General features: G+C 41.8%; 1 protein-coding gene across 2 annotated transcripts in view; it reads left to right on the top strand.

The window, feature by feature from the left end:
• Window positions 1–14,518, top strand: part of ZNF318 (zinc finger protein 318) — a 29,819-nt gene that overhangs the window by 5,345 nt on the left and 9,956 nt on the right. For both annotated transcript variants that reach the window (XM_068939434.1, XM_068939433.1), the window contains exons 2-5: window positions 3,046–3,191; window positions 8,199–8,826; window positions 10,172–11,593; window positions 14,277–14,376. In XM_068939434.1, the coding sequence (XP_068795535.1) occupies window positions 8,206–8,826; window positions 10,172–11,593; window positions 14,277–14,376 (2,143 nt within the window). In that variant the 5' untranslated portion in view covers window positions 3,046–3,191; window positions 8,199–8,205. The remainder of the gene's footprint in view (window positions 1–3,045; window positions 3,192–8,198; window positions 8,827–10,171; window positions 11,594–14,276; window positions 14,377–14,518) is intronic.

Below are 14,518 nucleotides of genomic sequence, written 5' to 3'. Positions count from 1 at the left end.
AAGTAAGTAATTCTCAGAGAATATATAGCGTGCATGTTTTTTGCACGGAAGTTTTGTCCGGCAAAAAATGTTCATCCATCCAACACTACTTATTTAAAAGTGATATTATAAAGCATAAAATATGCAGACAGAGTGCTTTTACTTTTTAGAAATACTGTTTAGAAAATCAGCATTAATTAGAGAAAGGTAAAAGCTGGGCTTATGCTGATGTTTTCCAAACTGCGGGACTAAGTGTCGTCAAAACAAAGCAAGTAGCAGTGATGTTGGGTGCGGGAAAGTTTTAATAAAGTTTTTAGATTTATATGACTTAAGACCCCGCCCTCTCCAGAAGCCAGAGGATATAAAGTGAGGAAATTGAGGAGGGTTACACCAACATATAAGCAGACTTTTGGAGCTGTCACTGAAAGGAGATGAATTGAGATAGAGGACTGAAATGAAAAGGGATTCAAGCTGCTACAAGGAAGGGATGTATATGCGTAAAGGTAGGTAGAAGAGGCAGGATGTGGAATGAAGACACTGATGGGATAAGAGCGTGGGACTGAAAAGCGAAAAAGATTGAAATACGAGCTCTGAGTTGCTGTCCGTTCACTTCATATGAATTGGAATAAGGAAGGGGTATGCTTCTTTGAGGTTTCTTATTCCCTCTTCTTGATTCTGAGGGCTGTATTTCTGAGATGGGGTGCATGCGTTCCCAGGGTGTCAGAGTGTTGTTGCCTGTTTTCTAATGTATAACTGGGATGCTGAATGCCAGTGGAGGTGTATATTGGACACTGGAAGTGTGGGTGGTATAAGTGTCTTGGTAGCTGAGGAAAACTGTGGGAGCTGGAAGAGCGTGGAGTGACAGCAGAAGTTTGGGGGGGGGGGTTGTTGAAAACTGGAATGAAAAAGATGGAGGTCAAAGCTGTGCCCTGAGAAATTTTGGTGGACTTTATTTGTTCTCGCAAGGCTGCCACATTCTTGTTCCTTGTCCTTGTCCCTACTGACCTGCATGCTTGTTCTTTTTATAGTTTCTCTTAGCTCCTTTGCTTTCGTGTGAGAAAGTTGGCTGAAATTAGAGGACTGGGATATTTTTGGGTTAGTAGAGAAAGACAAAATGAAGAGCTGGTATGCAGCCTGTGTATTTATATGACAGAGGTGACTACTGTTTAGGAATCAGAAGGAGGAAGGGAAAAAGAAGTGGTAAAATACAGAGGTTAAGACTGACTAGTGGTGTTGATTGGCCTTCCAAATGTTAAGCTGTTAAAACTAAAAAAAATGGCAAAGTTCAAGTAGGAATCACCTTAACTGCTCTCTCTGCAGATCTGTGTGGGAATCCTATGCATACTGTTCTACCTTACGGAGATTTTAGAGTATGGTTGGCAACAGCACAGTAACAGTCTAGAACAAAGTCCTGCGCCTTCTCTTCATTTGCACAAACCTGGGTTTTAGGCAGGCAGTTGCCTGCAGTTCTGATGTTGAACCTGCTCCACGTTTAACACCCCCAACTTTCAAAGTGTTTCTTTCCTTTGCCATGGAGTTTCTTCTGAGATGTCATCATCACTTCTCTCTGTCCAGTTTCTGGAGATGGTTGTCGTGTATGTGCCCAACTTGCTGACAGTCTTGATGGCAAGAAGATGCCTCTCAAGATAACCACTTCTGCAGGCAGTCCTTAAAATTCAGTGTTGACCTGGGCATGTTTGAGCCTTCAGAGTGTGTTTGTATGAGACACGTGCACCTTCTATGTTACAGCTCAGCCAGACTGTTCCAGGGTAGTATTGTGCTATTCAGCATGGTGGCTCTTAGAAAGTAATTTGAGCGTCTTCTGATAAATGCTTGGATTCAAATTAGTGGAGCAAAACAGAAATCAGTAACAGGTTATCTTAGAAAAAGCTTATGTGCACAATGGATTCTAGTGTAGATTTGTACTGCAAGTAAATTTTGTTCAGGCACATTTGCGAGGGAATTCTTTTGCTTTCTGGTGGATGATTATGTGCTGTCCTCCTTTTTTGTCTTCTGGAAGGCTGGGCTGAACCTACTGCGTCTTCTCAGGGTGGGCACCTTGGATCCAGACAACATCGTGCACCTGCAGCTTGCTGCTATGGTTTTTAGCTGTGAAAGCAATATGCAGTGCATGACTGATTTGGCAGAACTGAAGCTGGTTCATTGCTTCCTGTTAAGTGGAGCCTGAACCATTTTGGTTTAAAAAAATAAGTATCTGTGCCTTCAGACAACCTCATCTGGTTCTTATGGCACTCCCCTTACTTTAATCGTTCCTGGATTCTGGTGCTGTATTCTATAAAGATTTGAGGCATAGCTGGTTACGCTACTGACATCTTCTGTATTGAGTATGTTTCCAAAGGAAGCAGTTAGCTCAGGCCTTCTCTGCTGTAATTTTTTCAAAGGCAGCTTATTTACTTAGCTCTGGTTTAGCTCTACTAGCTAATGGCAATTCAATTGTAGAAGGTATTCCTACAGTTGCTGGCGTTTTTATTATTATGTCATGTTTACCTGCTGAAAGCAGCATGAGGCAACAAGAAAACTGCTGGAAACATCAGTGCTAGCAAACTCTTTGTTTCCACTGGTTTATCCTTTGGTTCATGTTGTTATTAGAGCTGGAGAGGCACAGAAATTCAGGCAGTTTCATTAAGAAATTCTTGGCAATATTTTTTATGCAATGTTTGTTTAGCTGCTTCTCTGCAAAGACAGGAGCACAGCGGTAACTTTTGGACTTCTTGAACTTCTCTCTGGTCTTCCCCCTTCCAAAATAGTAGTTTATTAAAGGCATTTTGGAGTTTAAAATTTCCATTCTAGCTAAAGTAAATATAGAGCTTGTTATTGGCAGCTGGGATGAGAAATTTATGGCACTCAGTACCCTCACCTTTCTTTAGCAACTATAGGCAATTGAGATACTTAGAACAAATGTTATTCTTTTTGTTTGTTTGTTTGTTTGTTTGTTTGTTTTTAATCCATCCACCCCAAGTCTCGTATGTTAAGGTCACTTACCTTTCTGTAGCTGAGATTAAAATTCCCTGATTGATGGGCTTGCACTCTTTCTCCAATTTACAGAGACGTTCACCGAGTCTCCGCTCTGAGTCTTCAGTGGAACAGAGTTTGCGGATTACTGTTGGTAATGACCGGTATTGCATTGGCACACCAGAGCGAAGGAGGCTGCCTGATAGACTCGGCTCACCCATTGATAACCTGAGTGACAGGTATGGTCCTCTGCAAATGGGGATTCAAGTGTGTGAAACAGTAAGAGCGTGGGAATGGCGGTACTGGGTGAGACCAAATGTCTAGTTAGCCCAGTATCCTGTTTCCAGTAGGGGCCAACAGTGAATGCCTAGGGAATAAGGGTAATAGGGCAGGCATATACTGAGGCTCCCTTGGAATACTCCCCCAGCCTCCAACAATTTGTGGTTCAGGGAATTCCTGAACAAAAGTTGCAGTTTGTTGCATAGTAACTCTAGACAGATATTTCTTCTGTGATTTTGTCAACTGTTTGTGGAATCCATATAAATTACAAGTGATCAGAGTATTCTGCAGTCAGCAGTTTCACAGCTTAAGCCACCTTCTTCAATTTCTTTTGAACCTACCTGGTCCTGATGTAAAGGAAGGTTGTTTATGGATAGCATAAAGCTTCAACTTTCTCATCTGTTGTGAGGAATAACCTACTTTCTTGATTTTTCAGAACATTTCAGAAGAAAGCCCTCGTGTAGCTTGAAGAAAATTTATTGTTTTGACTTTAAAAGCCCCGCAGAGGGGAAGTGAACATAGTCAGACATCATATCATACATGATAAAAATAAGTGTTAGCATTCTTAGAGTCCCTTAGTTGGAATTGAAGAGACTTACAGTTAACAAAGAGACTTGTTTGTTACAAATACTGCTCTGAACAGTGAAGTATAACTATTAGCCGATATTGTTTGCCTTTGGTAGGAGAACAGGTATAACCAGGCAAAAGAAGTAAAATACGATGACTTTGTGCAAATAAAATTGCTTTCTTTATAACTGAAATGCAGAAGTTAAAGGTGTAGGGTAGTTTGTGTGCCAGAGCAGCCAATTGCAATTTCAGGTCAGGGATAAGCATCAAGCACAAAGGAAGCAGTAAAACATCCATTTTTGATGCAAATATCCCCAGCTGTAAAATGGAGAGGAAAAAAAAAAAAAAAAGGAAGTGAGCAGAATTCTCTAAGAGAATTTTCTGTCTTTTTTAAGTGTAAGGGTAAGTTTCACCAGGTGTGGAAAACCAAATGAGAGTTTAGTTTTCAGTACTGTCACTTTCACATGTCTATCTCTGTTCTCTTGGGATCAGTGTTCTACTTGTAAATCCCCTGTGCAGTCGGAATGAAACTAGTGCATATACTCAGGGGAGAGTACAGTGGTTGGAGGGAGCAGGAAACAGTATGTAGGAGAACTGGCATTGTACTGCTCTGACAAATGAAGACGCCTGGGCAGGGGGGTTTCCCATTGCTTCCTCTTCTCCAGTGAGGTTTTATATTTGTCCTGTTCTGTGGGTGTGCTTGATGGTGAGAAGTAGCATCACATACAACAGAGTTTATTTTATCGTAAGTGTGAAAATGACTGCTTGAAGGTCTTTATCCCCTTGATAAGTAAAGAAATTTCACTTTATCTGTGTTATAGAGCCCATATAAGTAAAAAAAAATGGTCAGAACAGACCCCTGAGAGGGGATAAAAGTGACAGATGAATCAGAATGAGAAGAGAAAGTGAGACAAAATAGTCCTCAATTTTCCGGTGGTTTCCCGTGTACTTGTTGTGTAGATGTGCAATAACTCCATGTTGTTAAGTTTACATTTTTTTTGTCCAGTGTGTCTGTGTAGGTTGCGATTGCCTGCGTTACGCCCACTGTCCAGAAGCTTAACGCGTGTGACAACCTGGTCATCCCTTAGCTTTTCCTAAAGCCTCTAGCTGCTGTTTATTCTTACTTGCAGATTTCTTCACTGTTTAGCCATTTGGTTGTCTTTAGAAGATACTTTGTAGTTGGTTAAGTGCTTTGTTTATACCTTCCTTTTATTGCATTTTTTTTTTCCTCTGAGAGGCTGCCTTGATACTGGGGGACTGACTGAATATTTGTCTCTGGGCTTTAAAGGTAGCCTTTGCTTTGAATCGTATTGGCCTTAATACTGGGCACATCATATTCTTATTGGGCATTCTTATTCTTACATGGTCTTTCTCATTTTAAAAAAGATAAGAGTGTTTTCTGAGGATGTCTCTTCAGATTTTGAAGTAATTGGAGCAAACATTTCTGAATTTAGTTATTTTCAGTTATTTTAGTTATTTTTGCCAAGGATGGTAGAGGAGTTCATTGGCACGTAAATGAAATAAAATATCAAAGGATAGAAGTCAGGGATGCTTTTGGATTCTCTTTCAGCAGTGGATTCCAGGATGCCCCAGCAGAATTTTCCTGTGTTTGTCCACTTGCAGGTCCCTCCTAAAACATCTGTAAGAATTTGCCCCAAGTTTCTATGGCAAGTGGCCTCCTGCACATACCTGAATAAGCATACTGAACACCACTGGCCTGTGACTTCCAAGTCTGCTGAGCAATTTCCATTTTCTACTTCAACAGAATAATATATTAGTCTTGTTTGTGTGTCCCAGAATCTACCCCATCAAAGTGAAGAATATATCTTAACCCCCTAACCGTGTTCCATCTCCCCCTCTGTCAGTATTTTTAGGATACTCTACTACTATCTGAGCAGGTGTAAGCTATCCAGAGCATCCCGTCAATTCTTCCATCTGAGGTTGGTGCAAAAGCTTAGACCATGTCACTGCAGAGACTTGGTCTATATTAAGCTGTGCTCTGAAATAGACAATTTGGCATAATAGCAAGAGTGAAAATCAGCTGAGTTTGAACAGCTCCTCTGGCTTCCTGTTCAAAGACTAGCTGTTTAGGTGGAGTCCAGTAGGATGCTGACAGCAGAATGCCATTACTTATTTCTGTTTCTTTGTAGACAAATAAATTGCCAAAAAGCAAACTTACCTGACAGAAGTTGTGGTTCTTTTAGGCATCGTCTGTATGTAGTTTGTGCACTGTTTTCCTTCTCTGCTACTGCAAAGTCAAGTAATTCATGGATTACATATTGGTGAAGGAATTAGGGATAGTTGGACTGGTACCACCCTGTATCCTCTCTGAAGGATGCAGTGTCCTTCAGTGGACATTGCTGCCCAAAAACATGCCTAAACTGGTCAAGAGGGACATCTCTCTACTGTATTTACAGAAAGAAACATTTTGAAGAACCTCAGTTTCTGTAAGGCAAATAATCCTTTTCCTCACATCTATAGTTAACCTTTAGGTCTGATACGTCTGTCTTAAATTTACTACTTTTCAGAGTATTTTTGGAACATCTTTCTGGTTCTAAGTGTGTTAGATTTGTAGTTCCTTTCTTTCCAAAGTGTGATTAAATATTTTCTCTATTTTGTCAGTGCAGTCAGAACATTTGTATTGCAGGTGACACCTGGCAACCACGCAAGCATAATACTTGCACAAAAATCAGCTGAAGGTATATGGTAAAATACAGCTGTTACTTCACCACGTGTGTTTATGCTGCTTGTCCATGTGTATATAGCAGGATCTCAGGAAGAGTACTGATGACGGTGAAGAGACATTTGCTGGCAGAACTAGATAAATACTTTTATATAGGCAGTGAACAGCAGCATTTATATATGAAACTTAATTCCGACAACTTTTTAGACGTGTTGGTGCTTTTGGAGGGGGTGGAAGTGTGTAGTTTGCTGGAAACTGGAAAGGTATCATCTAATGCTGTGGATACTTGTGTACACCTTAGGTACAGTGGAGTCTTACAGGGCAGAGCTAATGAACTTTTAAGTATGTTAAGATGTGTGTATCTGGGACTGCCTAAAGCATCCAGCAATGTATGAAATTATTTGAAATGATGCAGATCGAAGTAGATACTGGAAAGTATAAAGTTAAGTTTTGCCTTGGTTTTGTTCTCAAACGTGTGGATGTGAACCTCGAGGATAACTGTACTCACTAAAACTATCTAATTTGGTCACGTTTGCTATTTTTTAGTCTGGTAACTTTATCTGCGTGGGTTTTTGGAGGGGGGAGGGTTGTTTTGTTTTCTTTGTTTTTAAGATGTCATATGGCACTACCTCATCTGCCACTGCCCCTCTATGCAGGGGATTTTGTGAGCAGGAGGAAGTGATGTTTGGGGATTCAGGGAGCCATGCATAGTTTACCTCTAATTTGATGCATTGATCACTCAAGAGAGACTTTTCTCTAGTGTTTCTGTCCCATTGATTGCACTTATTTCCCGTTCTTGGAGGATCTTGCCAAATTTGATGTATCTGAGAATGAAAAGAAAGCAAGCAGCAGCTGGCAATTTTAAAGTGGTTTGGTTTGTTTCTGCTTGATTTAAAGGCCAGTCCCAGAAAAGTTTCTGGAGGTAGGGAAAAAGGGCTTCGTTAGAACAGTGCAGCTAATTGGTGGTTGTAGGCATCAGTCCAAAAGAAGATACTCCAAGAGATGCAGCCCTTTTGGTGATATGCCAGATGGAAATCCAGTGTGTAAATAATGCAGAGGCTGGCACAATGCAATGATGCTGTTAAATTTACTGTCCCTCTTTCTTAGAAATCTTCTTGAAGATTTTTTTGCTTCATTTTGGGTATGGTGGTTCATGTGATTAGCGACTGTCCTGTTTTACAGATCGGTCACCAACAGAAAACATTGCTAGAGTTCATGGTCCTTGTCCCCAGCTAAAGACAGGATAAGGATCTTGTTGTATGTGCCAGCGTGAAATTGAATTATACCTTGAATAATTCATATGAAATGTGACCTTGGCATCTCACTGGGTGAGGAGAGGAAAGGGATCATGGTCTGAAATATGATAGTAGTGTGTTTTGTTTTGTTTTGTTTTTTCAAGTGTGTAGTCTTTCTCCTTCACAGAAATAAACCCATCCTATCAATTTTTCAAGGCTCTGCTTCTGCGTTATAAGGTGAATTATTTACATCGCTTTATTTGCGGGTGACTTCACAGGAAGGAAGTAGAGTGCCATTAAAAACAGTATTTGTTCTCTTCTGCTGCCTCCCCCACTTTAAGTATATAAAATGTTGCTTTCTGTTTTGTCAGGGAGATGATATTCTGAAACTAATTTGGAAAGGTGTTATTCTTGAGCAAGAGTAAGGCTTAGTTTACTCTGACTCGAGGACCTACTTCTATTCTATACTTCTCTTACCACAGGGATGACATGGCAGATGGCCCAATATTCACCAGAGGTCTCTCGTGCCCTCGGGGTCTTGAGAGATACCCATCACATGAAGATCAACCTTCAAGTCCCTTCACCATGAGACACGATGAAGACTACCGCAACCGAGATGTTTTCCTCCACCGATCTGATTATAGTCCGCACTACGGTCGTCGAGAAGAGCTGCCTCGTGGATCTGACAGAGACAGTGACAAACTCAGGAAATCCTCCTACCCATCAAGGCCGGAAGAGAGAGGACGTGAAATAAAGCGGCCACGGTATGAAAAGGATGACAAGATGCATGGTGTGAGTGGAGATCATCAAGGTTTCTCATCAGGAACGCGAAACTATCGCAGACGAAGCCGCAGTAGGAGCCCAAGCCCATCCTACCTAAATGAAGAGTTCCGAGAGCTTGACCGTGCCAGGAGGAAAAGAGAAGAAGAAGAGCGCAGTAGAAACTTGAATCATGATCTTTCAGGGAGTGGTTATGTGATCCCTGGTCTGACTAGCACACTACAGACTTCTGAGCCTCGGTATACGTATAGGCCTGAGGAAATACCATCCATGCCCAAAAAATCAATTTTGAAGAAACGAGTGGAGATGGAAGTAGAGTCTCCTGTTCAGGTTTGATCTCTTTCTGTTTGTCTATAGGTTTCTACTTTCCAGAACAGTTGCTTTGTGATACGACAGATCAGTTTGATTTTTGAAACAGAAGAGTCCAATCTATATATTTTTGTGTCTTTGAGAGGACAGGTATTGTTTTTGCATGCCTATACAAGCTAAAAGTGCATTAGAAACTTCCATTTATGAAGACAGTTAATCCAGAATCATGTGTATATAGGATTTGAGGCACAGTGAGATGTCTTTGTGGAAATTTATCCCAAGATGCTGGGATCAGGCCTAGCTTTTATAGAAAGTGCCATGAGCCTTTTGTCAACCCAGACAGTCAAGACGTTGGTTGAAGATCTCTGCCTGTCACGGTATCTCTTTCTGTGGCCAAGAAGGCCAATGGTATCCTGGGGTGCATTAGGAAGAGTGTTGCCAGCAGTTCGAGGGAGGTAATCCTCCCACTGTACTCAGCCCTGGTGAGGCCTCACCTGGAATATTGGGTCCAGTTCTAGGCTTCCCAGTACAAGAGAGACATGATGCTCCCGGAGCGAGTCCAGCGGAGGGTTACAAAGATGATTAATGGACTGGAGCATCTCTCAGGAGAAAAGGCTGAGAGAGCTGGGACTCTTCAGCCTGGAGAAGAGAGGACTGAAGGGGAATTTTATCAATGTGTGCAAGTATCTGAAGGGAGGGTGTCAAGAAGATGGGGCCGGTCTCTTCTCCGTGGCGCCCAGCAATAGGGTAAGAGGCAACAGGCACAAACTGCAACACAGGACATGAGGACAAACTTGTTTACTCTGAGGGTGACTGAGCACTGGAACAGGTTGCCCAGAGAGGTAGTGGAGTCTCCTTCACTGGAGATATTCAAAAGCCACCTGGATGCGATCTGTGCAGCGTGCTCTAGATGACCCTGCTTGAGCAGAGGAGTTGAACTAGATAATCTCCAGATTATCTAGTGACGGTAAGACAGGAGTGACAGACAGACAAAAGTAACTGGAAATAAGGTCAGTGCAGTTGCTTTTACCTGTCTTAAGGCATGGTACCCTATATGTGTGTGATAAAACTCAAAGCATCGGCCTCTTTATCTTACAAGAGTTTAAGTTTGAAAGTTTCAGTTCTTAAGCTACTAAAATGTGATTGTAATTTTATGTATTCTCTTGGATAAGCGTTCAGCGCTAGATGTGACATACCAGAGTCTCTAGATGACTTGTCTTGTATTCTCCATTCTCTTTCAAATATATATTGTCTTTTCTTTTTTTAATTGTAAACGTGAGGAAAAATGATCACCTTCCTTTGTTCTCTGAGGTAAGTATCCCCCTCAGCAGGTGCTATAGTAAATAATAACTTATCTTTCTTTCAGCCTGAGGGCTTTTCAAGCAGTCCTGCTCCAAGCAAGGATCTTCCTCTTCTTTCTAGTCATTCATCTTTACCCCAGAGCAACGAAGTGGCTCCTTTTGCCTCTGAAGTAGAAAACTTTCTCAAACGGTTTAACAAAGACTCTGTTGTGGAGTCTGCAAACAAGGAGTTGCGTGACGGTTTATATGAGTGGAGCCCACTTTCTGGGACTCCCAAGGACACTTTCACATTTGAAGAGAAGTTTGGAAGCTTCTTAAGTCACAAGGAAAAAGTAGAACCCAAGTCAGAGCCTGCTGATCGCCATACTGACTTCCTGCTGCCTCACGAGAGAGCCAGTCAGGATGGCAGTGGTTTCTCCCGAATTCTGGGCATGATGGCTGATTCTGTCACTGCTCAGGAGAAGAGGAGGCGTAGTTTTCCTGACATTGAAGATGAAGAGAAATTTCTTTATGGTGATGAGGATGAAGATATCAAAACTGAATCTCTCCCTGTTCAGAAGACCCCAGTGACTTGTGGTAATGAGATAATAAGCCAGAAAGTGAGTCCGCCTCCTTCTCCTGCTCCAGCTGCCAAGCTGGACTCTTTAGAAGAGCCTAACGCTGAGTACGCAAAGATCCACGACTTACTCAAAACTATTGGACTTGACATTGGTGTAGCTGAAATTGGAAAACTGGCTGTTCGTACTCAGGAACGCCTTCATGGCAAGAAGTTGGCATCTCGTTCTCCTGATCGTCGCTCTTCAGATCCTCGCAGGCTGGACTCCTGGGACTTACGTCGCAGCCGGAGTGATACTAGATCTCCAGAGTCAGGCCAGCAGCACTCGGCATCGCCTCCCGTCTCTTTCCAGCAGTCTAAAGATGCATCCTCTCTTCAGAAAACAGACTATAAGAGCAAACCAGTGGGACAGGAGATACCTCCATGTGCACCAGAACAGCCTCTTCCTTCCGTCTCTCTCATTCCCTCAGTTCCACCAGCTCCTGCTAGTTTACCACCTACACCCACTTCTGTTTCCCAGTACCAAATACCCACCTATTCCCAGTTCACTGCCACTCAAATGCCCCCAAACTATCCACCTCCCACAATGGCCCCTCCAGGATACGATGCATATGGGCATTATATGGCTTATGCAGCTCCTGGTTGGCCCATGTATCCCCCTACCCAGCAGCCTAATCCTACGCTGCCAGAGGCTCACGGGCTTCTTACTATGGCCATGTCGGCAAACCCCACACGTCCCAACCTCCGGGTGATTGAGACAGTGTCTATGGGAAAAGATGTCCCTGATTTAAAAAGAGATGGTTCTGTGCTTGTTCGTGTCCCCACCACTCCTGCTCACTCCAAAGTGCCCCTTCGGCTGTCTTCACACCCTCTCAAAAATACCACAGAAAAGATGTCAGATGAAAAAAATCGGGCAGCTCAGAAGCAGAAGGTGAGTGTATTGTCCGTAGATACTTGGATAAGTCACTTGGATTTAATCTTTGTTATTTTTTGGTATATATCTTTCAGCTTTTTCTAATACATGAAAATAAGTTGGACTGCTTGCTTGCTAGGATAAAGGCTTTTCCTCCTCAGATAGACTTTTTTTTCCCCCATATGGTTCTGGTTTAAAAACATTTCGATTGAATTTACTTTTGTTAAAGATTCTAGGCATTGGTCTCTACTCTGTGACAATTTTAAAAAGTACACTTAAAACCCCCAAAGCTGCCTGCCCCTAGGTTATGGCTGAACAGCTGAAAGCAAGCACAAAGCTGAAGTTCTTAGGGACAGACAAAAGCTTATTTAAAAAACAAAAACAAACACACACATAGTGACCACAGCCTCTCTTTATTCCAGTGAGTTAAATATTGAAATGAGGTGTCTAAGTAAAGAGCATCTCGATGAAGATACCTTTTTCTTTCGAAAGCTGAGGAAGTGTTCCCATTTAGATGCCTAATGCTTGATAGGATGGATCTAGGTTGTATTAAGGAGATGCGTTTTCTTGGATATGTAGTTGGTACTATATAATAATACCACAGTGATAACTGTATTAGAAATTCCTAAATACATACTAAAAGACGCAGACGTTCAGTAACGTACAGTTTTCCCTCTGCATTTGTTTTAATTACCTCTTATAAGAACCACAAAGTTAGAAGAAATTAAGGGAAATTGTTCCTTACTTTGTGTATCTGATACCATTTTAGGTAATGGATTTTGTATTTCCCTTAAGTAGTTATGTTTGGGTTGATAATGGTCTTTAGAGAGGAGGGGGGAATAACATATTTTAAAATAGGAGACTATAGTTAATAAACTGTCAAAGTACTGGAAAATTCCTACAAGTTGTTTGAGTTTTCAAACTGGTGTCGGTTTGATATTTGTTGCTAAATAAGGGTGTATCAGCATTAGAGAGACTCTTTCAGTATAGCTGTGCTAATGATAAATTGTGTTGGTAGATCCTGCTAGTAGAAGAGCAGCACATGGCAGAGGCTGGAGGCTTTTTGCCTACTCAGTTTTATCCCTCTCCTCAGAACAAATCAGATCATGGAAAGATGGACCACTGGATTCAAGGGACTGAAAAGAAGAGGTCACTTCCAATTTTTGGTCTGAAATAGCCCCTCTGCTTTTTGTTTGAAGTGACCTAAAGAGGAGTGCTTACACAAAGTGCTGCATCAGCAGATAAGTGAGCTTTAACCGCTTGCAGGAGTAGTAATTTCTTCAGTTGACACAGTTGAATTTTTGGTGTTAATGGAACTTGGGCACTTTGGGAGAACTGTGTTGGCTGAAGGTGTGTGGTTTCTTCCTGCCCCTGACCTACCTGGGAGCTCACTTAACCTATCTGATCAGAACTGCTAGGCCTTTGTCTGCACTGCGTACTTCTTTGGCTTGGGCCTGGTCCACAGGTTGTGCTGCTGTAGCTGGGGTGGCTTGGAGTATACAAGCTTGCATCCTTCAGTTGATGTCTCTGTGCTGGCAAAAAAGCCAGAATGATCATAGCTGTATTAGCAGAAAAATGGTTTTACCTGTTTGTTTTATTTTTATTTATTTATTTTTATTTTTTAAATGTTGTGACACTCAAGAAGTGACCTAACTGTGTTGGTAGAACTCCTTCCATTGGTTTATGCTGTGCCTACTCTAGGCACCCTGCCAGCATTTACTCTAGCAGAGTGGTAGGGATTCTGTAGTGAAGACAAGGCCTTGGATCAGTTCTTGTTTGTTTGAGGGAGGAGCCAGTAGCAAGCTTTAGGAGCATTGTGAAGGTAGCAAATTGTGCTTTGTCTCTTGAAAACGAAAGTTTGAGAGGATGCTGAGAAAACTATTCAGGTTTCATTTTAAAGTAGAGCTCTGTTTTGCTCTGTGAGAATCCATGAAAAACAGTGAAAACTCTCTGTATGAACTCCTCATACCACTGTTTGCCTTATTGAGCAAGAAACAAACTGCATCCGGGTGTTTAATTTCAGACAGTTATGCCCGCAGAATATATTTGCTAATACAGTTGAGATGAGATTGAAACAGAAGCCTAAATAATAACTAGAATAGGACAGAGTCAAAGCAAGAGGCAAGGTGAAGGGCTCTGGGCTCTTTTGTCACTGGTGAAATGTGCCCGCTGTAAAGATACTGCATGAGTTTTGAAGAGCTGCTCAGCACTGATCTTACCCACCTCTGTATAGAGGCAGTTAGCTGAGCCTGAGCGCCTTGGGAAATGATCTGACAAGCAAAGCAGTTTTGGGAAATGCACTGCCAAAATATCGCATTTAAAAACGGGTGCATAGGTTACTAATAGGTTAGCGTGAGCCGTATTCTCTATCTTGCCATATCAATGGCTGAATTATAGAACTTGAACTAACATTTCTGTTATGGTACATGTTAGTGGCAGCAACAGCACTAATAAGCTGGCCTACTTAAAACGGGACAAGAGGAAAAATCACCTTCATAGGGCTGAAGCCTGACTACAGATATAGTTACTGGCAAATGCAGAGAAAGAGATGTATTTATTGTGTTAAAATGTTCAAGAACAGTTTGAAAATAGTGACTAATGTTCTGGGAATGGCAAACTGAGGCCTTGCTGTCATTCTTGCAACACTGATTAACTTGTGTTGGGAAGAGAAGAAAATCCAGTCGTCTTCCAATCTGTTTAGGTGATAGAAGAGAGAGAGAAACTGAAGAATGAACGGGAAGCACGGCAGAAGAAGCTTTATTATCTCAAGACTGAATTGGACAGGCTTCGTAAACAACAAGGTACAGCCCCTCCACACCCCCGTTTTTCTTTTTCACTGGCACACGTGACAAATCCCAGTACCTCCTAGGAGATGTGAAGACCAAAATAAGAATAGTCTATATTTTAAAACTAATATTTTGAAGCTCTGGGCAGTGCAAAACT

The sequence above is a fragment of the Struthio camelus genome, chromosome 3 (genome assembly GCF_040807025.1).
Source record: "Struthio camelus isolate bStrCam1 chromosome 3, bStrCam1.hap1, whole genome shotgun sequence".
Classification (NCBI taxonomy): Eukaryota; Metazoa; Chordata; class Aves; order Struthioniformes; family Struthionidae; genus Struthio; species Struthio camelus.
The sequence above is the reverse complement of the archived record's forward strand: the minus strand, read 5'-3'. Positions and strand labels throughout refer to the sequence as shown.